At 42.1% G+C, this 25,776-nt stretch overlaps 1 protein-coding gene across 1 annotated transcript in view; it reads right to left on the reverse strand.

The window, feature by feature from the left end:
• Window positions 1-23,966, reverse strand: part of LOC124115024 — a 40,645-nt gene extending 16,679 nt beyond the window's left edge. The window contains exons 1-16 of the mRNA XM_046475822.2: window positions 23,816-23,966; window positions 18,499-18,606; window positions 17,329-17,449; window positions 16,574-16,698; window positions 14,979-15,158; window positions 10,540-10,725; window positions 9,075-9,311; window positions 6,848-7,060; window positions 6,430-6,621; window positions 5,517-6,030; window positions 4,574-4,743; window positions 3,684-3,845; window positions 3,052-3,213; window positions 1,849-2,056; window positions 1,358-1,548; window positions 429-599 (exon numbers count right to left, since the gene is read on the reverse strand). Coding sequence (XP_046331778.2) covers window positions 429-599; window positions 1,358-1,548; window positions 1,849-2,056; window positions 3,052-3,213; window positions 3,684-3,845; window positions 4,574-4,743; window positions 5,517-6,030; window positions 6,430-6,621; window positions 6,848-7,060; window positions 9,075-9,311; window positions 10,540-10,725; window positions 14,979-15,158; window positions 16,574-16,698; window positions 17,329-17,449; window positions 18,499-18,598 — 2,932 coding nt within the window. The 5' untranslated portion in view covers window positions 18,599-18,606; window positions 23,816-23,966. The remainder of the gene's footprint in view (window positions 1-428; window positions 600-1,357; window positions 1,549-1,848; window positions 2,057-3,051; window positions 3,214-3,683; window positions 3,846-4,573; window positions 4,744-5,516; window positions 6,031-6,429; window positions 6,622-6,847; window positions 7,061-9,074; window positions 9,312-10,539; window positions 10,726-14,978; window positions 15,159-16,573; window positions 16,699-17,328; window positions 17,450-18,498; window positions 18,607-23,815) is intronic.
• Window positions 23,967-25,776: the final 1,810 nt, after the last annotated feature.

Consider the following 25,776-nt stretch of genomic DNA (forward strand, 5'->3'; position numbering starts at 1 on the left):
GAGTGAGTTTAACGCCGCTTTTAACAGTATTCCAGTTATATCACGGCGTGTCAGCTTAAAGTGGGAGGAAAGCCCGAAGTGATGCAGGTCTCAGACGTTTACAACTTCGGTGAAACCCACGAGCACGGGTATGGTGCTGACAAACCTAGAAACATAATTGGGGCGAACCGGGATTCGAACCCACAATCATAGGTTTCTGGCGTGCCCAAGGGACGCAACTCTGCACAGCGAATCGCGGCGCCTTAGACGACTGGGCCACCCGTGCCCCCAGTACTAGGTGACTCTTGCCAAGCACCAGCATACATTTCAGTGAGTGAATATGGTTTTACGTAACTTTTACGCCGCTTATAGAAATATCCCGGCAACAGCATACAAACCAAGAGTGGGGCGAATGGTATATATATACCAGGCACTAAATCACCGCCTACCTGAACACACACTGGGCACAACCATGCTGATCTTGGACGGATCCGACGAGACAACCTTTGTCATGAAGGACTCAAACCCGACCGCCTCAGGTGAGCAGGACTTGGACAACCGTGCTATGATATCAGATGAGTTGCTCAGCGGCAGGACGAACAATTCCCTCAGTGTGACACCTGCAATATTAGTTCTCAAAATATATGAAGCACAGAGGCGGTTCCTGTCTTAACCCTGAAGCAACGGCCTTTTATGTTTTGCACCTTTGCAATGAAAAATTATATGTGAAAACATGTGAAACGAAAACGTATCTAGCCATGTCGTACGTTAACAATCTCATTAAGATCTCATCAGATAATTTACTCGGACACTATACTCCTTTGCTTGAAGATCTGTGGGCATCGCCATTGAAGGTGATCTTTCTAATCAGCCGATCAGCGTCAAGGCTTCCAGGTTCTTCGTGCGAATGAGCAAAGCATTCAGACCAGATTATCTGATTTATCTTCCTCGAAAACGAAGTTAATTGACCTGTTCCGAATGTAAATGATAAAGGCCGCGCCATTATATTGCGGTTCATAGATGACACATCCTGTGTGTTCTGACCTCAATGGCATCTACACCCAAAAGAGAGTTCCATCGGGGACAAAATAATGTTCTATGTCGGTTGTCTTGCGTTAAAATCGAAGTTTCGGCGTCAAATTGTACGTAATGAACCTAACCGTTTGAGAAAGCGGACATCTCATGGTTTAAGAACCCACACATCCTTCAGTCAAAGGTCACTCAGGGTTCGCATGACGCGACCTTCTATGGAGGTGTCTCAGATCTTCACGCACAACGGTCGTATCTCACGGAAAGATCTCAATTTAAAGACATTGTGTATGTTAATGGTGTCAAGGGGACCAGTTTGACAACGCATCTTAAATCCGCATCAAAGTACCTGTTCCCTCCCCTATGACGATTGTGAGCTCGGTATCCTTTGGCACAAAACAGAGAGGGGTGTGGTTTCCATAATGCGTCACCCTGCTGCCAGCCCTGTAGATGTCCACGAAACTGGGATAGCCTTTCCACACTACCGCCATGTGGATCCACAGGTCCTGGGGAACTTTAGTATGCACTGGCACCTGGCGGCTAAGAAGGGAATGTTATGTAGGAGGGGTATTTAATACGGAATCTTTGACGGCATGCTCATTCCTTCCCGACATGAAGTGAATGAGTGATTATTTACGCCGATTCAGCATTGTTACCACGACTGATGGGGATCCTCATGAAGAGTCCTATGGGCAATGGCGGTCTATATGGAATTTAAATTTCTTAGGTTTCTTAGTTTTTGATTTATTAAAAATAATTACACGCGCATTTATTTGTTACATTGAGGGGATGAGAGATTTATCGCTAACGAGTCCATTAACACATGAGGTCGATGCTTACTTTCTCATTAAGATGTCTGTTTGATGTGAAAGGTCCAACGTCATTTGATGACCTCTTGTAGGATGGCTAAGGACAAAGGAAACGTTCGGGTTCTTCTCGCCTGGAGGCAGAGTTCGAAGCCAGAATGCCAGCGTTAAATCCTCACACCAGTCATGGATAACTGGACCCAGATGCAACTGAACTGGCCCGTTAACCATCACATCGAATGCTGAAAAGTACAAACTTTAATATCATGCATAGGAATAGGCAGAGTGACATGGAATAGGTAGAGTGACGTGTGGAATAGGCAGAGTGACGTGGAATAGCTAATGGCTAAACATATTGTGACAATTTGTGCTATTTGGCAATTAAACATTTTCTTCGTACAGTAGTAAAAGCAAGTATATCGAAATAATGCAGCATTGTCACGAAATGTGAATTGTAAATAATCGCGTCGGGGCCAAGCAGAAAATAGTTGCTGATGACATGGAGCGTAAGTGGGTCTGTGGCCATATCAAATTTTAAAACGTAATTCTCCGAAGTGATCAATGTTCCATTTATTATATAAATATGTCTCATTACTTCATTAGTAATCCCGTGAAGACTTCAGGTTAGAATTTGTCCTAGTAGCCAATAATATTCGACTAAAATGGATCACGTGATCAAGCTCTGTCAGTGTCTCATTGTACCCCAACGATGTGGGGTGTGGCTCATTATATTAACCAGCAGTGTGTCGGGTCCAAACTTGTTTATTTACTGGTCGCTATGACAGGTGGAATAATGATGTGACGTAAAAGAAGTGCACTCACTCACTAATGGGAAATATACAGAGAAAGCATAACCATACTGTAAAATCAAATTTGCGTATTTGTGATCACGATATCCGGGATAAGTCATCCGGGATAAATGCGTGAAAGCAGGCACTGCATCCGTGAGATGCGCTCGCAAAACTCAGAGAAATACTCAATGTACATAGGATCATCTTATTATGTATAATACGGCTTTAGATGCTTTGTTCATATTTCTAGAGGAGAATCTTTGCCATGGTCTTGGTGTATTTGTGTGAAATAGCATCCTTCAATCAAACGAGGATTCCCCATCGTGTTGCCTTGTCGAGAACAGTTAATCCACGATAGTACAACAGGTTTCATTTAGCATATCATAAACTGTCACTTTCGAAGACGAGTATTTGTTAAGGCGGAAATAGTTTTGTATTGAACTCACCGAGGCATTCGTCTAAACTTGAACTCCCCATAGCTGCAGTAGACGAATCCGATGGACAGGAAGTGCACTCTGTACTAAACGATTCCGTCTGGATCGTACCAAGTGGGCAGGGGGTGCAGGGTGATAGTCCTGTCGTGGAATAATGTCCTGGCTGGCACATCTCTGTTTGGAAACAAGTAGATTGTGAGAGCTGCTTCTTCAAGTTATTCTGATGTTGACAACAACATTTAAAGCATACAACATATCTCGACGTTGTAGGTACTATGTATAGTGTATTTACTATTTAGGTGACACGGTCGTCTAAGGCGCCGCAATTCGCCTTGGGCAGATCGTAGGTTCGAATCAGGTATGCCCCGATTATGTTTCTAGGTTTGTCAGCACCATACCCGTGCCTGTGGGTTCCAGCAAAGTGGTAAACGTCTGAGACCTGCATTACTTCGGGTTTCCCTCCCACATTAAGCTGACATGCCGTTATATAACTGGAATACTGTTCCAAGCGGCGTTAAACCAAACTCACTCACTGGTACAAACCTACGAAAACATAATGATTAAACTCATTTTTGAAATGTACACTTGCCATTATATTTTCAACCTGCCAGGTGCGTATGTTCTGCACCACGCTCGCCACTTACCGATGCAGTCCCGGTCAGTTTTACTTCCATTGTTCTTGGTACCGGTCATCTGACCACACGGAGTGCACTGTGTCTGACCAGTCGTGTCGGAGTAGGTGTGGACCGGACACGTCTCACAGGTGTCCACTTCCTGGTTGTGGAACGTCCCACGTGGACAAGGAACTGTAACGGTAATGGATACTTGACCACATCATTATCTGATAACAGACGTTTTGTATTCTGACATTTGAAGACAAATCCCTCAAATATGTGCACAAGGGAATGAATACTAAACATTTAGTCTCTGAAATCTTATATTACACAATATCCTTCTTGACTCTAAAAATAAAAAAATTCCCTATGCTGATTGTGGAATAGAGCTAGCTTGAGCTGGCTAGACTTGCTTTTGTATGCATTTCTAGGTTATTATTTTTTCATAAAATAAATATATTCCACGGTCATGGTGCAGGACTAGGGAATGAACCGCCGACCTTGTTGTGTTCCTCATAATAAAGAAGTTGACAGCTATTAATTTCCCTTCCTTATGTGTATCACTCCTAAATGCCTTTCAAAGACTTGATACATTTACCGTTTCGCATGAAGATGAATAATTCGAACAAACAAACAAGGAAAAAAATGAAATAAATGTCGAATCATTAGAGTAAATTTGTCCTGGAAGTACACGTTTGGGACTGGTAAATTATTTCGAGACAACCGTAACTTCGTCACGCCCGATTCGAGATTTCAGAGGTTAAATAATGATGAATAAAGAAAGAATACGCAGGGACCACGCTTTTACTTCGAGACAACCGTAAGTTCGTACACATCAAATAATTATAAAAATGTAATCAAACAAAAAAACATAGTTTATTATTAATATGGTAGATTAATAGGTAGAAGATGCTCCCTACCACAGAGTACTTCCGAGCTGTTGGCCGCGACTTTCCCTCGGCCGCAGTTGAAGGTGAGGTTACCCCGTGATCCCTCCACAAACCTTGCCTGCTTCGTGCCTTGCATCGACAACCGAAGAGAACTAAGTGCTGTGTCCACAAACTTGGTGACTTTCTCCTCAGTCACCGAACTAGAATAAAAAACGCTTATTGTAGCATGGCGTTTAATAAGTTTTGAGAGCCTGGGAGGCCCAGTCGTCTAATGCGCCGCTATTGTTCGTGCTGAGTTGCAAGAAACCTGTGTTTGTGGGTTCGAATCCCCATGTGCCCTAATTATGTTTCGTTGTTTGTCATTACCGTATCCCCACTCGTGGGTTTCACCAAACGTCTAACCTCATAACGTCGTGCTTTCCTCCCATATCAAGTTGACAAGCCGTTATATAACTGAAATACTGTTGCTTTACGCCAAAACTCACAAATTAAGATTGTACCGAAGGATTTGTCCACATACGATGCAAAATATTAGTCAATTAAAATAACAGAGTCTAATAATATCGTGTATGTATTGTCAGAAATTGGTATTTCACTACCCTAAAAGTACGGGAATCCACGAGCACAGGACTTCTGAAGTTGAAATATATATGGTTGTAATCCTTGGAATCGAGCCCTGCTCAAGGGGACCTTGTCCCTGTTCGGAAAGCGACCATTGTGCTATGTATAATGAAATGAAACCTCGCAGCGGGTATCTGCAAGATTGCTGATGCAGCGTTAAGCAACACCCACTCGCTCACTGAAACAACGAACCAACAAACTCCCTCCCTCATATAAATCAAATGGGGTGATAAAATAAGGGATTTTGACCGTTTTAGCGTGGTGCCGTCTTAGATAAATGAGCCACAGTATTCTTACCGGTTTAAAATTTAGACGAAGACGTAAACCAATTTAGACACACAGGATTACAAACCTGGAAGTATTCCTGAAGACCCAGTTGAACTTAATGTTTGTCCTATGTATTGGTTTCCTCCGCCTCCGTCTAGCGCCCGACCCTTCCCCTTCATGGTGTTCTTCTTTACCAGGAGATTCAGTGGTCCAAATGGCTGCAGGATCTACACCATCAACAACAGCTCGTCGTCGCCTGTTCATCACATTATAACTTTCGGTCTGATTGGAAGCTTCTACTGTTTCTTCAACATTGCCATCGACACCCTCGTCTTCGACGGCCTTTTCATCGTAGTTGTAGTCGTCGTAGTAGTCGTCGTCATCCAAGCCAAATCCATCGTCTATTTCCTCTACTGGGCCACATGTCACCTCCACGTCCTCTACCAGACACTTTCCGTCCTGGCAATCATGGACGGCGGAATCAATGAGGCTCTGTAGGAATGCTTCTCGTATTTCAACGTTGGTGCCGTTGTCAGAGCAGCTCCCGCCGTAGTAATACAGTTCTGATGGAAGTTTGGAGGCGTCAGGAAACTTCAGAGCTAGAGATGAAGATTAAAAAGAAATAGTAAACTGACGCTACAACTTTACAAATACCATTTATTTCCTAAAACAGATTGAGAACAATGGGGGTAGGAAACAACGCTGACCAGGCACGCTTTGAATGAGAAGTAACACGCAATATAAATTCTCAGATTATTTGTTGTTTTACGCCGCACACAGCAATATTCCAGAGATGTGTCTATATAAGCTATAAACCAGTGATTGCTCTCACAAGTAACGGCCAACACCGATAACGCGTAATGTGACCCGACCCTCTTGATCATATGGTTGTCTTATGTGACAAGCGTAGAATGCTGAGGACTTATTCTAACGTGGAATCCACACAGGGTGTGAGTTCTTAGTGACTACGTACACTGGAAGAGGACTTGTCTACTTACAGGTACAATCCGGAACTTGCGGGATAGGCTTCCAACCACCACTGGACCCACAAATAAGTGTTGTCACGTGCTTCATGTCTTTCGGCACATCGTAATCAACGTGGCACTGAATCTGGCATGTTTCACCGCCGAAAAACTTGTCACACACCAGAGCGCCGTTGATAGGTGTTTTCAGATCTGGACACGCTTTTTCTGATAAAACAAGGATGATCATTATCAAATATATATCTGGCACAAATGTACTCTTATTACTGCAGTCATACAGATTCCATGTTCAGATCGGAACCAAGATTGGAGGAATCCTTTGTTTCCTATATGAACGCATGCTCGGTTTGGAATGAAATTTAAAAGTATCAAATCTACGTTTGAAGTCAAAGGCAATCGAAAATCACATCCCATAAAATGATTCTATGCGTACTGTGACATGTAGGGTAGGAGTCCATGAAGCCCTCCCAGGAGGCTGCTGGGATGACGGCGTCGCTCCTCTCGCATCTGATGTACTTGGCGCCCACTACTCTGCTGTGACGGCAGGTGGAGCGACACGACGTCCCGACGGTCAGCTTGGTAGACGGGCAGTTGAAGACAGGGTCGTGGTCCCCGCCTCCTGCGACAGGTGCGGCGCACGATGGTTCTGAAGCGAACAAATTCAGAATGTTGAAGAAACGCCATAGGTTGAAGTGTGGTGTCCGTCTGTTAAACACAGCGGTGCAGGCTCAGATGACGACCACTACAACGGTCATTCAAATACACACAGATACATGCATTTCGAGAATGCAAAATATTAAGCTGGTTGAGATACTTATTTGAATATGTATGTGTACTGTTAGTTGAAATTTTAATGTGATGTGGTGACGTAACAAGGCAAATGGGTTGAGACTTGAGTCTGACCTTCAATATTAGTGAACTTGTGACAGAGTGGCCGAATGGATAAACCGTTTTCGTTATGCTGAATGGCATGGTTCAATTTCCAACATGGGTAAAACACGTCAAGCCTATTCTTGGTGTCTCAATTGCGATATGACCGCCTCCGTGGTATAGTGGTTGAGCGTCCGCCCAGTGAGCGGTGGGTCCGGGGTTCGATCGCCGGCCGTGTACTTGTTATTACACTGCCTGACGCTCGGCATTAAGGGGCTAAAACAAGGACTGATCGGCTCGGAGTCGCTATATGTATCTGAGTACAACTGGGGTATTCATGTTAAACTGCGGCATGGTATCTCAGTGATCTAGCACTATAAAATCGGCATCAGTCCGGACTAGTACAAGCAGCCACATACACTATGTGTCGCAATATATGTGCACTAATTTTGAGGGGGCACGTGTGGCCCAGTCGTCTAAGGCGCCACATTTCGCTGTGCAGATTTTCGTCCCTTGGGAAAACCAGAAACCCATGATTGTGGGTTCGAATCCCGGTTCGCACCGATTATGTTTTTAGGTTTGTCAGCACCATACCCGTGCTCGTGGGTTTCATCGAAGTGGAAAACGTCCGAGACCTGCCTCCCTTCGGGCTTTCCTCCCACATTAAGCTGACACGCCGTGATATAACTGGAATACTGTTAAAAGCGGCGTTAAACACCACTCACTCACTCACACAATAATTTTGAACGCGATGTTAAACCTAATTTCACCACCTCCATTGCACATGGCTTGGATGTACATAGAGGCGTCTGACTCACTATGTCCGTCTCGTAACCCCCCCTCAACCCCCCCCCCCCCCTCCCCCCCCCCCCTCCCCCCACCCGGGACACTTCCGCGCTATCGCTCTCTCATCGCTTCTCCTTCCTGGTACGGCGCACAGCGGCACGTACATCAAGTGGTGTAGGATAGAGAAACTGACGATTCTGAGAATATACAACTGAAGAGTGTTTTCCGTTTTTCTCAGTTTAAATTGTTCTGTGAATACATGAAGTGCGCGTAGACAAATGCCACTCGACAACAACAGAAAGGTTCTTGTAAGTGCTCAGTAAGGAGGCTCTGTCTATCCTTCCGCAGTATACTTTGTTTCAGCACTTGTTTCAGCTATAGATAGGCTATATGATAGATATGTCACTCCTCTGTTCGATAGGCATTCTAGATTCTAGACGTTAGTGAGTAAAGAAAACACGCTTGATAACGGTGTAAGAATTTACGTCGAACCGTCGCTAATTGAAATAAAACAGAAGTTGTTATCAATAAAGTTGATCCTAATATAAGTCACTTTGCGGATGTTTACCTAAGGGACTCAGGAAGGTTAGGTGACGCTTTATGCTCAAGAAATATTTTGTTCTGTGGGTTTCTCGAAAAAGGACAAATGAATCTTATACTCTGTGAATGAACGTTTTATCAAAATAGGAAAGTTTAAATATGGAGTGAGAGAGCAGATGGACATCCAGGATATTTAAAAGGGGTGTTATATTTGTCTAGCCATCATATTTATCAAGCTTGGTGCAACAACACCTTCCATTAAGAACCACCAGATCAGCCAGCAGCTCAAAGCTCATTGTACCACCAAAATGTTTGAAACATATCTGCTATAAATGTTTGTTTTTTCATGTAATCCTTTCTGTGCAACAATCACCATCCATGAACCTTAGTTATTGATCGCATTATAAACCGATTTATTCCTGACTGATATTAATGTTATATATTAATATCAAACATTTTCTTACCTTCAAAGGTGAGAGCGAATCTACATGGTGGAGCGACGTTTCCTGAAGGGTCAACAGCCTTGAACTCGATGATCTGAGAATCTTCTACTAACACTGACCCTGGCTTTTGACCTCTTGTCTGGGTCAAGGTGACCTTGCCCGAGTTGTCAGTGGCTCTGATTGTCGTCCAGACGTAACTCGAGTTGGACGTCTTCAGTTCGCCGTCTGGGCAGTTCAAGATTTTGGGCTTTTCCGTATCTAAAATTAATATAACAACATGTGTATATGAAGACATATAAGTTTGGAGTGAGTGTGAGTGAGTGAGTTGGGTTTAACGCCGCTTTTAACAGTATTCCAGTTATATCACGGCGTGTCAGCTTAATGTGGGAGGAAAGCCCGACGTGATGCAATCCTCAGACGTTTACAACTTTGGTGAAACCGAAGAGCACGGGTATGGTGCTGACAAACCTAGAAACATTATCAGGGCGAACCGGGATTCGAACCCACAATCATAGGTTTCTGGCATGCCCAAGGGACGCAACTCTGCACAGCGAATCGCGGCGCCTCAGACGACTGAGCCACCCGTGCCCCCTATAAGCTTGGAGGATGTTTTATATCCTCTGAAGAAAGACTAGAAATGTCTGATTGTCCCCAAGACTTTTTTCTTGTTTGAAAAATTTATATGGACCGCTGACATTTTATTGTATTTCAAAGAGCTACACTCTTCAGTCTATACATACATGTATGTCAGTAGGTATACGCTAATAACATAAATTGTTTAATTTCCCAACACTCACTATTGTGCAGACACGTATTTATGCCTGAACCTTTCTAGTCTGACAATGTGAGAGAGTGCTGCTGTACTGTAGGCATGGCCGTATTGACACGCGACGAAACCGTCATCGTTCAGAAACGCCATGGTCACAACAAAGGTTGTTAACATCTGTATCATGTGCGGATATTATTCAGCTGGCAACGCCCAGCGAATTCTTTTCACCCATTACCCGGTTACTTTAACCCAGACCTGTTCTATGTGGACACCCCAAGCCGTCATTACCACGACAACGTGTTCTATGTAAGTGGTCCACATCCCTGGCCAAAATAACCAGAGAAGATGTTCATTGAGAGTACTCCTCAGCTGCCTAAAAGCCATATTACAAAGCGTGTTTCTAATTACGTCTGTTCTATAACGTGTTGGTACATGTAGGTTGGTTTTATTCTATTTGTTTTATTTTCGATTTCCAACCAATAAAGCTTTATTCACAATTTTCCTGAAATATATCAAGAAATTATAAAGCTTCCTGTTTACAAAATCTCGAATAATTGTCATCGTCGAAAAGTGAAATTTTGTAATGGACAAATATGTAGAACCGAAATCGAATTTACATTTAAATTTTGGTAGGGATGTTGTTGGTGTTGAACAACAAGAAAATTAATTTTACTTGGCCTAACATATTTTTGTTGTTGTTTTATATCCGTGACGTACCTGGACATTCCCAGTTGTGGTAGCGCCAGACTGTGGTGCCCTGACAGGTGGCCAAGTTGAGGTATCTCGGACTGTAGCCGTTCTTGGAGTCGCAGGAAAGGGTACACCTACTCCCGTAGTAGTTCCCGTCGGTGCAGGTCTTAGAAATACTATTCGGGGGCATCTCTAGTGAACCGCAGCTCTTCTCTGGTTAAAACGACAGATGTAGGAAAGAGGAACAGACATGTTAAACAATCATATGTAGGTCGTGATCTAGATGGAGTAAACTTGACGATACCACATGCAACATATTACATAGGGGATCTTGGTGAACGGTACATTTAAAAAAACTAAAACTAAAATACCTGTCCGTATGTATTGATCACTTGCTCATCATACACATTCGTAGGCATATTTTGAAACAAAATCTTTACAGATCATATGGGGTTCAATGGTAAATAGGGCGGTGGGGTAGCCTAGTGGTTAAAACGTCCGCTTGTCAAGCAGAAGACCCTGGTTCGATTCCCCACATGGGAACAATGTGTAAAGCCCATTTCTGGTGTCCCCCGTCGGGATATTGCTGGAATATTGCTAAAAGCGGCGTAAAACCACACTCACTCACTCAATGTTAAATATTTAAAAAGGAAAGGATATTAATTACATCAAATTATCATAGATAAGAACAAGACAGTTACTTTTGCCATCGAGTTAGACTGACACCTGTCACATATTGTATTAAACATTTTGTTGGCTAGAGTTAGCTAGAATTGTGTACACACCATGACACTGAGTGCAGTGACGTCAGAAAATTGGTTGTGACTGTGAGTGAGTGAGTGTGTTTGGTTTTACGCCGCTTTTAGCAATATTCCAGAAATATCACGGCGGGGGACACCAGAAATGGGCTTCACACATTGTACCCATGTCGGGAATCGAACCCGGGTCTTCGGTGTGACGAGCGAACGCTTTAACCACTATGCTACCCGACCGCCCCGGTTGTGACTGTGAGATGCATCACATTAAATATCATGTAACAGAGTAATTGGTAAGTATAGTAATAGGTACTGAATTTGTCGTTCAGTGTTTTGAACCTCATCCTTTTGTTGTGTTTAAGTTCGAATGCCGGTTCGCACCGATTACGTTTCAAGGTTTGTCAGCACCATACCGGGCTCGTGGGTTTCACCAAAGTGGTGAGTGAGTGAGTGAGTAAGTATGGTTTTACGCCGCTTTTAGCAATATTCCAGCAATATCACGGCGGGGGACACAAGAAATGGGCTTCACACATTGTACCCATGTCGGGAATCGAACCCGGGTCTTCGGTGTGACGAGCGAACGCTTTAACCACTATGCTACTCGCCCCTCCTAATGGTGAACGTCTAAGAAATGCATCTATTCAGGCTTTCCTCCCACATTAAGCTGGCACGCCGTGATATAACTGGAATACTGTTCAAAGAGACGTTAAGTCCAATTAACTCACTCACTCACTCACTCACTCACTCACTCACTCACTAACTCATTCTTGTGTTAGATGTACGAGTATGGATACCCAAAGCTGCCGTTTAATATACCCGTCACGCAACAGCCTGGTTTGAGGATGAGCTTTGTGTTTCAATACACGGAGTGTGTTATTCATGTTAATCACGCAGAACTATCCCTTTGTGTCGTGTCTAGAAACTATTATATGCACAGTACAACGCAAAATATATCCAATGACACCTACAAAACCCCGCCAGGTCATAGGTGACATAAGCCTGAATCTTGAGGCGGCCCCCCTCGGTCTGGTGACTGTTTCCGTGTGAATCTAGACATTGTAATTCGTGCACTGCGTCTGGCTAAAGTATTGTCTCTGTGTACTGGGATCACTGAAGGGTGCGAACTTGATAAAGGTAAAAATAGCCGGAAGGCCTAAAGTAACACGTAGCCTAAATACGTCATTCTGCACAAGGAAAGAACAGCATCACAACATGTTATATTAAACATATCTCCACAAACTAACACCGTAATTGAGGAAACATATTTCACCGCTTGTGTGTTTGTTACATTAAGTCCCAGCCGTTTATGAAGTAGCGTCTCGGTGGCTATATTTAGATTTGAATTTGCAGTCAAATAAAGTGTCTGTACCTTGGCGCTTAGACTAAAATCTAGTCTCTGAAATGAACATATCGTACATAAAAAAACAGTTCTTTAGTTATCTTAATAAAAATATAATAAAAAGGAGCCCAGTGACTCTCTTCATTTTCAGATACTGATACTGCAGTGATCTAGACTTGCCAAACATTATAGACTTGCATGGGCTGTATTTGATATATAATTGTATCAGGGTCTGTAAGACAGACTACTTGGCGCTAAACGACCTCCAAACATTGATGCATAATCGCTGTAATTGTGTTCTGATGTATTTCAGAGCTCCAAAGAGTCATTATGGATTCTGTCGAAGAAAATGCCAAAAAACTGGGCCAAAAGAAGGGGAATGTCTTTCAGAGTGGATAAAGACAGTGGTGTTGTCATTGGTAGAATGCACACACTTTAAAAGAGGAAGCGGAATTAGAATAAACCCGTTCTGTGTCAGCCAGTTGTCATCCAAAGTCTAGCCTGCCCCACGTGAACAGTTTGTAGATGTTCCCACTGACAAGGCCCCAAATAACATAACCATTACACGGTAGCATCACTTCATTAATTGTTTGATCACAGAACATGGTATAAATGACATATCAATTACTGCCACATATAAGGTCAGTGTGTTAACTGAGGAAGGAATCTGCCCAAACCCCACATCAGTACTATCAACGTTTGATTTGACTCTAAAACGAAGACATGTCGATTTCTCTTTTGTACTCGATTCCAAAGCTCCATAAAAATCTGTACAAAGAGGGATATATTGCTGGGTTCAGCAAATCCATGTCTCAGAAGACTAACCATAATCCTTAAAACAATCAATGAAGCACTTTTTTTATATTTACAGAAAATATTTGAGACAATTTGAATTTAAACCATGTGAATTCTCAAAAAAAGAAAGGATTTGATTGACAATTTTGCAATTTCAGAGTGAGTGAGTGAGTGAGTGAGTGAGTGAGTGAGTGAGTGAGTGAGTGAGTATGGTTTAACGTCGCTTTTACCACTATTCCAGCAATATCACGGCGGGGGACACCTGAAATGGGCTTCACACATTGTACCCATGTCGGGAACCCGGGTCTTCTGCGTGACGAGCAAACGCTTTAATCAATAGGCTACCCGAACTCCCCTGCAATTTCAGAAAAGAACCACGTTCCATTCTGTCAAAACATGTTCTTTTTCCTCCCCAAATCAGTGACAAAAATTATGTCCAATGCAATTCCCTATTTTGACTTGTACCATATGTTCCCGTGTTTTTTCTGGTGAACAATTGACTTGCCTTTGCATGTGTTTGTGACTGGTGCCACCTTTTCGCGAGCACCTGGTATCATCACTATTTGACAGTGATTTATAAACACATGCTCATGACATAGTCGGAATCGTACTATCGACTCTGCTTTATGCAGATATTTCTATTGAATATTTCACCGAAGTGGTAAACGTCTGCGACCTGCATTAATTCGGACTTTCCTCACACATTAAGCTGACACGCCGCGATATAACTGGAATACTGTTAAAAGTGGCGTTAAACACAACTCACTCGAAAACTGGGTCAGGTCATATGATGCGAAGGAGTCAGGTAGCAATAATTCCTGGAAACCATTTACTATATGTAGGATAAAGCACATTCTTTTCATTGTTGTTGGTTGGTTTCATGGTTCACTCTGTTGAATATGGAAAGGGTTTTGTCTCTTTATTAAAAGAGTTATCTGCACCAGACGTAACACCTCACCAAAACTGTCGCGACGGACAATTTCATCAGTATAAGAATGTTGTATGTAAGCATCTTCCCGAGGCAAGAGAGTTAACTGACTTTAAAAGTCCAGTTTCCACCCTTGCCGAACTGGGCTGGGCTCGATCGTAGCGCCACCACTGGCTATTACGAGTAATGTCCTTTCTATGCCTCTCGTATTGACCAATCAGATTCAACCTCTCGTATCACTAGCAGTTGCTTCAAACGAAACGTCGGCGCCCAGTCAAGACGATCTGATCGATAGTCAAGATCTATATTGTTATCAAACGAGTCATCGCGAAGTGCATCAAATCACGTGAGCGTCTTGATTAAAAACATATTAACATGATTAAAAGATATAGAAAATAATTGTTGACAACGAGTTAATGGTGCACATGCTTTGCAAATCCTGCAGTCGACCGAACTATGCATGACACTTAGCGAACCGGATTTCGATTTCGGTGCGCGATTTTGATTGGACTATGCACAGGCTTGTCAGTCCAGCCAAAATGTAACTCCATAATACCAGCCTAGTTCGGCAAGGGTGGAAACAGGACTTTTACAGTCAGTTAACTCACTTGCCTCGGGAAGATGGTATGTAAGAGGAAACATCACTTACTTTTACATGTCGGGGTTGCGTGTTGGTTGTTACCGCTTGACTGGCAACTTGATGAGCCCATCCCGTCCAGATAATACCCGAAGTCGCACGAGAACCTGCACATTGTGCCATAGATGTTGTCCAAACGATCGCAGTTCATCTGACCATTTCTTGGACGAGAGTGAGCCCAGCATCTGATAACTGAAATGGAGAACCCCATTGGATCAGATTCAACTGATAACAACTACAGAGAATCCCCATTGGATTAGGTGCAACTGATAACGATTACAGAGAATCCCCATTGGATTAGGTGCAACTGATAACGATTACAGGGAATCCCCTTTGGATTAGGTGCAACTGATAACGATTATAGAGACTCCCCATTGGATTAGGTGCAACTGTAAACGGTTATAGAGAATCCCCATTGGATTAGGTGCAACTGATAACGATTACAGAGAATCCCCATTGAATTAGGTGCAACTGATAACGATTACAGTGATCCCCTTTGGAATAGGTGCAACTGAAAACGGTTATAGAGAATCCCCATTGGATTAGGTGCAACTGATAACGGTTATAAAGAATCCCCATTGGATTAGGTGCAACTGATAACGGTTATAGAGACTCCCCATTGGATTAGGTGCAACTGAAAACGGTTACAGACAATCCCCATTGGATTAGGTGCAACTGAAAACGGCTATAGAGAATCCCAATTAGATAAGTGCAACTGAAAACGGCTATAGAGAATCCCAATTAGATTAGGTGCAACAGATAACGGTAATAGAGAATCCCAATTAGATTAGGTGCAACAGATAACGGTTATAGAGAATCCCAATTAGATTAGGTGCAACAGATAACGGTAATAGAGAATCTTCATTGGATTAGGTGCAACTGATAACGATTATAGAGAATCCCAATTAGATTAGGTGCAACAGATAACGGTTATAGAGAATCCCCATTGGATTAGGTGCAACTGATACGGTTATAGAGAATCCCAATTAGATTAGGTGCTACAGATAACGGTTATAGAGAATCCCAATTTGGGGTGATGAGTGATAATAGTTATAGAGATTCCCCTTTGGGGAAAATGCAAGTGATAACAGTTAGTGAGAATGCTTATTGGAAGAGGTGATAGCGGTTGTAGAGAAATCCATTTGCAGGAGATGTAACTGATAGCTGTAATAGAGAATCCCCATTGGAGGAGATGCAACTGATAACGGTTGTAGGGAATGCCCACTGGAGGAAACGCAAATAATACAAAAGAACCCATTGGAGATGTAATATTGATTACTTTTGGCGAGAATCCCTTTTGGATAAGATTAACTGATAATGGGTAAAGAGATTTCCCATTGAAGGGATATAACGGTTATACAGAATCCCCACTGGAGGATATATAATGGTTATAGCGGTTGGTGGCGCATTGATCTGACCGTTTAGTGTCATCTAGTAGTAATAAAGCAGTCATATTTCAACCTGAAGACCCCTTTCACGATTGGCCCTCGAAATTTGTGTTGCTGTCTACACAGAGTTTTCCCTCCTTACCAATTTTCCGCCACTAACATTACATTGATAGAAATCCTATATCATTCACATCGCTAGGAAATAGTAGCAAGTCCAACCTTTGACCGTGAAGGTACGGGAGCAAACCCCAGAAAGTCCACCTCTGTCGACCACCTGGTAGACCACGGTATGTCTACCTTCAGGAAACATGGATCCTGGGGCCCTCCCACTCTTCTGACTGATCCTACAAAATAAATTATTTTATATTAGTGAAATTAAGAAGATACTTTCTCCAAAATGATATATTGACATCTATAGGTTTCATGGTACGTCTTAAAAAAATACAGCCTTGGTGTATACCGGAGTGAACAAAAATAAAAAACATATATTGATATACACATTTCTTGTTAGTTGCTTTTATAGTCACAGTCAAACATGGGTGTACTTTTTTCCCCGGCACTTTAGTTTCTGCGACATGTTTCGGTTGCTTGATCGTCATGACACGTATTGTTAACACAAAGAAAGATCAAGAATGACGGATAGGGGAAGCATAGGCTCTACGCGACTGAAAGTTTACTTTAAATAATTTAAATAATTAATACCTATATAATTAAATTACAATTCAGGAGAAGGCGGTAATAGGTGTTGCACTTGTGCCCTTTGTCTTTTTGGACAATAAAATATGATAAAGAATAATAATAAGTAAATTTAGGGAATCGCCTCTTACTTTGCACACGAGCCTGTACCGACGTGAGGAATCAAACCCATCGTGTTTTCGGTATGACACATTAACCACATGGTTATTGTATTGTTTCTTAACATGTTCCAACATTAGGATTAGAACATCTCCACACACGTCAAGCAGAGAACGTACCTCCATCCGCCGTGATCGTCGCTTACTGATGGATTTCCCCATGACACTAATGCCGACGTCTTGGACGCCGGTGTCGTGACGTCTCTGATGGAGGGGCAAGAGATACTCGGTGAGCGGTTCACTGTTCAAAATAAACATCAAATTTCACTTATAGCTAAACTCTGACGATGACCTTCCAAGTAAACACACTGCGGTCTAAAAACAGAGCGGGGGGGGGGGGGGGGGGGGGGGGAGATGGTACGGGTTATGTTATGAGATCGCCCCAATTATTTTTCTAGGTTTGTCAGCACCATACCCGTGCTCGTAGGTTTCACCGAAGTGGTAAACGCCTAAGACCTGCTTCCCTTCGGGCTTTCCTCCCACATTAAGCTGACACGCCGTGATATAATATAACTGGAATACTGTTAAAAGCGGCGTTAAACACAACTCACTCACTCACTTAAAACTGAGGTTCCTGATTGGTGTCACTCTGTTCATAGTATACGCCCAGAAACCGTGTCAGATTTTTAATTTCTCCAAATGAAGAAATGTTTGCAAAACCAGATATCCAAATAAAATGGAAATCCGTTAGTTCGGCACACCATTTGCAGTTCACACCTTGTTCCGGGCGCTTACAATTAAAATTGTCCCCATGTATGCGATGGGACATTACTTCGTAGCCGGAAAAGCAATGTCATTCAAATCAGCTATGTTACTACGATACGATACTATAGGAGGTCATGTGAACTAATCGTTGCTTTATCATAGGTTCAAGCTAGCGAAGCATTCAGAGCAGCGAGTCTGATTTCTCGAAAATGGACAGTTCCGAATAGAAATAATAAAAACTGCTTTTGTATTGCTGTGAACATTTCAATACTGTTGTGTTGGAGCGCCATGGCATCTGAAGCTAAAAGGAAATAGAAGGGAATATTTGTGTTCTCTGTCGTTTTTCTCTTGTTGGGATAGACGTTTTCTAATTGAGGTGGTAACGAAACGAAAACGAATCGCTTTAGAAAGCTGACATATGATTGGCTCAAGAACCAACTCATTTTGTTGGCATCAAATTACATGTAAACGTCCAGCGTGAACGTTCAGAATCTCAGTACTGGATATAACAATGTACAAATAATGTTGTGACACCGTTGTGACGTCGTGGTAGATCAATACGAGCTTTAGAAATATTCACATTACCTGGCGGACGTGGTTTTCGACGTTTTCTGCAACAGCCGTCTACGACAGTGACCACTACAGCAAGGGTGACCAGCAGAACATGATAATCTGACCACCACATTGTCTAATCTGGAACAGAAATATGTATGAGTATGTAAGCTGAGTATATAAGCTGAGTATATAAGCAGTGAAGCCAGGTAAATACTGCTTAAACTCGCTGTCAGCATTGTTTCATTGTCCCGACGCCGTGCATATAATCTATTATGGATTTGACAGACCAGGGAATGAAAACATTAATCAACGCCATTGGAAAATGATGTTAAATATCTACTGAGTTACTCAATACATTACTACGTAATATACCTGTAAACAGAATACTGATATGTTCAGCATACTGCGTTCATAATTCAACATACACACTGTAAATAATTCAACGCAATACACTCTATATATTAATATACTGAACAACAAAAGTTCCTGTGACATTGAATAAGATTCAATGCAAAGTTATGTTTTTTACCAAATCTGAAATAATTTCGGTTTGCAACAGATAAAAGACTCCTGTAAGTGTTCAAATGGTTTAATTTGCCATACTGACTTCAGAAAATGCGTGCTTTCATAAAAAAAACCATGAACATGCCAAAATGTCAGTTTACAAATCATTAGCGTGTGTGACCACCTCTGGTTGCGATGCAAGCAACACGTCTTCGTCTCATGGAATGGATCAGGCGTCGCACGAAGTCCTGTGGGATATCTGTCCATATCTGCTGGAGCATTTTTCGAAGTTCCTGGAGTGTCTGTGGAACACGTGGTTGACGTCGAAGGCGCCTATCCATCTCATCCCACATGTGCTCGATTGGTGAGAGATCAGGGGAGCGAGCCGGCCAGGGGATGACATTCACGTTGTTTTGTTGAAGAGATCCTGAACAAGTCGAGCAATATGAGGCCGGGCGTTGTCATGTTGAATGGTATTAAATGGCCATGACGACGCAAAACATTTAGAACAACAGTGCCGATGATCTCGTCGCGTAAGCGCTGTCCATTGAGATTTCCCTCTACCACTATCAAACGGGTCCTCTGTCTTGCTGTTATCACACCCGATACCATAACGCTGCCGTCCCCGAACCGATCTTCTTCCATGACACAATGATTGACGTAACGTTCACCTCGACGTCGGTACACTCGAATCCGTCCAGCGCTGTGGTTGAGGTGAAAACGAGACTTGTCAGTGAATAGAACTTGTCCCCACTGCATGGCCGTCCAGCGTAGACGCTGTCTGTACCACTGTAGACGTGCTTGGCGATGGTTTCCTGACAAAATGGAACGACGGCGGGTCTTCTGGCGACAATCCCTGCATCTGAGGCGACGACGTACGGTTTGTGAAGATATTCGTCGAAGGCCAGGGATGCTTCTTGCAGTCACTGTTGCTGGCTGGAATCGATTTCGTAGGTGTGTTGTTCGAATCCAGTTGTCTTGTCGATTATTAGTTACGCGTGGCCTGCCACTCAGAGAATGGTCTCTGACTGCATTCGTCTGTTGCCAACGTTGCCATAAACACCAAATGGTGTTTCTGTGGACGTTAAATTGTCTTGCAACATCACGTTGACTCGATCCTGCTTCAAACATACCAATTGCTCGCAGGCGCTCATTTTCGGACAGGCGTGGCATTTCGAAATGTTGAATAATTGCGTAATTTTGTTGTTTTTCTGAGTGGTTGCTGTCAGCACGATGCTAAACAATGCATATGGAATCCCGTTAACGCACATGTTTTTATACCCATTCTTGGGTAGTGAAATGCATGGGGCTTGCATAAAAGTCAACTTTTGCATGGAATGCATGCTTTTCTGTAGCAGTTGCGTTTTTGTGATTGTTTCCATACATGCACTACAATATTGAAAACCAATCTTTACTTCTTTGAAAAATACACCATTTGTGTCACAGGGACTTTTGTTGTTGAGTATATATCATCATAATATGCACGGCAGACACGTATCCTGTCAAAAACGCAGTCATTACAGAAAACTCAATTTACGACTACTACTACCACTACTACTAGTACTACTAGTACTACTACTACTACTAGTACTACTAGTACTACTACTAGTACTACTACTACCACCATCACTGCTGCTACTACTGCTGCTGCTACTACTACTACTACAACTACCATTACTACTGCTACTTCTACTACTACTGCTACTACTACCATTACTGCTACTACAACAACTAATAATAATAATGCTACTACTGCTACAACTACTACTGCTACTACTGCTGTTACTACTATTACTACTACTACTACTATTACTGCTGCTACTACAATTACTAATAATGATGCTGCTACAGCTAATACTACCATTACGACTGCGACTACTACTACTGTCCCTACTACTACTATTGCCGCTGCGACTACTACTGCAACTACTACTACTGCTGCTACTTCTACTACTGCTGCTGCTACTACTACTCGTAGTACTACTGCCACAACAACTACTACTTCTACAACTACGACTACTACTACACTGACGACAGTTTCTGTGTGAGATTTAGGCTACTTTGGATGTTCTTTGAATAAGAATAATGTGGTTGGAAAGCCCGAATGTGAAAACCACCAGCACGGAATCTTAATCTGAAATATTCACCGATACAAAGTTCTTTTAGTGTACAATAGACCACGATTATTCTGAACGCGTACTGTTGTAAACACGGGGCTCCGCCCTGCTTCCTTCCCGTGGTACGTTACTCATCGGTCTGATAGCGGTATCTGTCCCTCGTTTGTGTCCTTACCCCGAAAAACAGTTAAACGTTAAGCTTATATATTAGTTTTAGTATTATTAGGTTTAGGAGTAGTCGTAGTAGTTGTTGTAATAGTTGTAGTCGTAGAAGTAGTTGAGGTAGTAGTAGTAGTGGTAGTAGTAGTAGTAGTAGTGGTAGTAGTGGTAGTAGTAGTAGTGGTAGTAGTGGTAGTGGTAGTAGTAGTAGTGGTAGTAGTAGTGGTAGTAGTAGTAGTAGTAGTAGTAGTAGTAGTGTAGTAGTGGTAATATTAGTACTAATATAAGTAGTAGTAATAGAATACCCCGTTCACACGCACCTCTATACATATGGGGGTATTTTTGCACACGTGTGTAGAAATACATACGTGAGTATACTCGTCATGTGCACGCGTTTACTCACGTATGTATATTAGCACCAGGAGCACGTTTACATCATGTCTGGAGCAGGTGCAAATGTAACTGTAAAATGTAAATTTGCACTGTATGTATATGTTGTGATGTGAATGTTTATGCCAACGTCAGAGGATGATCTAATTACTATATATCTGTTGTTTTGCCAACACCAAATAAAGTGTAAACAATTCTCAATTCTGAAAATGACACTATTTAGACTACAGCAATGCCAACTTTTATGATGACATCCAGAGCTGGATGGACGGTGTTTTCGTTGGGTCTCAAGGAGTTAAACATGGTGTACATATCAAATCAAACACATGTTTCTTCATGTGGAGATTTCTGTGAGGTAACTATATTCGAAAACAACCTTTTCATGTTGAAAGTCGTGAACAGACTGATGAATATATGTGCCTTACACCAATTACATACCTTATTTACACACCTAAGTGAACGCATAGTAAATATATATTTATACATGTATGTACATGTTGTTCATGTGAACGGGATGTAAGTAGCAGTGGCAGTAATAGTTGTAGTAGTAGAGACAGTAGTCGTAGCAGCAGCAGCAGCAGCAGTAGTAGTAGTAGTAGTAGTAGTAGAGACTGTAGTCGTAGCAGTAGTAGTAGTAGTAGTAGCAGCAGCAGCAGTAGTAGTAGTAGTAGTAGAGACTGTAGTCGTAGCAGTAGTAGTAGTAGTAGTAGCAGCAGCAGCAGTAGTAGTAGTAGTAGTAGTAGAGACTGTAGTCGTAGCAGTAGTAGAAGTAGCAGTAGTAGCAGCAGCAGCAGTAGTAGTAGTAGTAGTAGTAGCAGCAGTAGTAGAAGTAGTAGTAGTAGTAGTAGTAGTAGTAGTAGTAGTAGTAGTAGTAGTAGAAGTAGAAGAAGAAGAATGTGTTTAACGCCGCACCTAGCATAATTCAGCTATATGACGGCGGTCTGGACCAGTCAAACCTGAACTTGACATCAGGCGCATCGATGTACACAACTGGGATACGATGACATGCAACAACAAAGTCACCGAGCCTGACCATCCGATCCCGTTAGTCGTTACGACAAGCATGGATTGCTGAAGACCTATTCTAACCCGGAATCTTCACGGTTAGAAGAAGTACTAATAGTAGTTGTAGAAATAGTGGAAGCAGTAGCAGTAGCAGTAGTTGTTGTAGTAGTTGTAGTAGAAATAGTTGTTGTAGTAGTAGTAGCAGCATTATCAGTAGTAGTAGAAGTAGAAATAGTTGGAGTAGTAGTAATAAAAGTAGTAGTAGTAGTAGTAGAAATAGTTGTAGTAGCAGTAGTAGTAGTAGAAATAGTTGAAGTAGTAGTAGTAGAAATAGTTGTTGTAGTAGTAGTAGCATTATCAGTAGTAGTAGTAGAAATAGTTGTAATAGTAGTAGTAGTAGAAAAAGTTGTAGTAGCAGTAGTAGTAGTAGTAGCAGTAGTAGTAGAAATAGTTGTAGTAGTAGTTGTAGCAGCATTATCAGTAGCAGTAGTAGTAGAACTAGTAGTAGTAGTAGTAGTAGTAGTAGTAGTAGTAGTAGTAGTAGTAGTGGTGTGTTTAACGCCGCACTCAGCAATATTCCCGGTATATGACGGCGGTCTGTAAATAATCAAATCTGACCAATCAATCCAGTGATTGATATCATGAGCATCGATCCATGCAATTGGGGTACGATGACATGTTTCAACCAAGTCAGCGAGTCTGACCACCCGATCCCATTGGTCGCCTCATACGACAAGCAAAGTCACGGGTCATAAGTAGTACTAGTAGTAGTAGTAGAAGTAGTAGTAGTTGTAGTAGTAGCTTAAATAGTGTTACCATAATTTTTATTATCCTTAATGTGAAGTCTAGTAGTACATATACCCATAAATCAATCAGTGAACACAGTCAGACCTACCAACATATAAACAAGCCTGTATCTAGCACATCGCCACTCAGCCGAGGAGCAGAGCATACCCGATATATGACCCAGATATTTCAACTCAATAGATACCGGTGTTTGAAGTCTATTTCAGACACGATAAACACCAAACAAAGAGGGTAACCCGATATATGTAGGTTATGTACCTATAGGTTTAGCACGACATACAAAGTTATACACGGCATGTATAACTACTAAACATTCGCATTTATATACATGCACACGGAGACATGCCTAATATGGTAGATCTCACCTATATCGATACCATCAGATGACCGGTCCTCCCATCCGACTGACAGCTCAACTGAATTTACAATTCGACATACACTGCCAGATGTGCCTCTTCAAACCCGGAAAATCCCGTGTGACGTTACAGTTCAACTGCGTAGCAACAGACAGTTAGTTCCGGATCCCTGACTGCGTAATACAACGGTCACATCAGGTCAAACGGGTTTATTTTTATGCACATAGAAGACAAACGTCAGCGGAGCATATACAATAGGACACGCGAACAAATGCCATCCAAACGGGTTATGAGACAATAACACCAAGAATATTTTTTGGTGACAAAAAGTTAAATTAACATAACCGTGTTGTAAATTTCGTTTACATCTTAGTATTATACTAAGGGGAGTGGTATAGGCTGCAGTGATTACATTTTAATCTTTATATTCGAGATGGGGTGGCTACCAGCCCATATACAACTTAATATATGAAGTACACTCAATGATCAATGTAACAGTGCATTTTCTTTTCAAATATAGCCTAGTCAATATATAAACTAATACTATGGACAATACGTTCTTGCTTACTTTAATATATTATACCTATTTTATTTATAGCATCGTCATATACTTTAAGGTAAATATTTCTCTCTCAACTCAAAATATATTTTATAGACAAATATGAAAGGATACTCATCCTCTATGTTATAGAGAGATATTATTGCGTTTCATTGCATTAAGAACGCTGGTAATGAACTCTAAGGGAGCTGGAGTGGTTTCTTCAAGAGCAGCAATCCGCTGTGCAGTGTTGCTTTCCTATGGTGTTCAAGAATTCGATGATAATATGCCCGGATAGCCGATGCGCTACAATTATGATTCTTGGTTTGTCAGCACTATACCCGTGCTCGTTGGTTTTACTATAGCGAGCGTCGTTGGCTCACATGAAACTGAGACGCCGAGATAAACCGAAAGTGCTCAAGCGGACATTAAACATTTTAGTTGAACACCACTTTCAGGTTTCGATACAACATCTTGCTCCACCCCAACCGGCCGCACGGCCACCGTGGTGTTGTGTTACTCTGTCTAGCTCTCGGTGATATGGGAATAATACAAGGACTGGTCCGCCTGGAGTCAGTATACAGTGTCTGAGTTGGGTATTCATGTTAAGTGCGGCATGGTATGTCAGTGGGCTGGTACTATAAAATCGGCAATGTTTCGGGAATCAGAAAATCAGAATGATACGTTTTTTGCTTCTGCCGCCCATGGTGAAGATTGCTTTGACAATAAAAACCAGGCCAAGATTTGTTGTCACTTACCGATACAAATCAAACTTTATAATAACCCATGCCTGTAAAATACACTTTTTAGTCTACTCTCAATATCCGTAAAGAATAAGAAACGTCTGGCTTTAGTGGAATATACAAATAATTTATTTTATATGTCGTAATTAGTTGTTTGCTCGAAGACGCGATTATAACGTTTACACGCCAATTGACCAAAATAGGCATAAAACATTCAGCCTGAGGCTACCATGTGTATAGGGAGTCATGGATGAGGAACTAATATCAGATTCTAAACACCGGACTTCGCACTTATAAACCTTACGTCATGTCTCAAAAGTAGACACTTGGGGAAACCCAACGACGCAACGGCGAAGGACATTTCTTGACATTATCCACCTTTTTCCAAGTAATTGAGGCGGATTCCAAACCGCGGAACCCCGTCAATCTTCTCGTGCCGGAAATAGGAGCTTTGACTCAATTCGTTGTTAAAAGGTCAGGATTAAATTAAGGAAAATAATAAATAAGAACATAATCGTAAACACCTGACGCAGCTGCAGTATGTGAGTGAGTGAGTGAGTGAGTGAGTGAGTCAATGAGTGAGTGAGTGAGATTTTACGCCGTTTTTAGCAATATCCCAGCAATATCACGGCGGATATTGCCAGACATTGCTTCACACATTGTACCCATGTCGGTAATCGAATCCGGCT

The sequence above is a fragment of the Haliotis rufescens genome, unplaced genomic scaffold (assembly GCF_023055435.1).
Source record: "Haliotis rufescens isolate VD_foot unplaced genomic scaffold, xgHalRufe1.0.p SCAF_7, whole genome shotgun sequence".
In the NCBI taxonomy this organism is placed as follows: domain Eukaryota; kingdom Metazoa; phylum Mollusca; class Gastropoda; order Lepetellida; family Haliotidae; genus Haliotis; species Haliotis rufescens.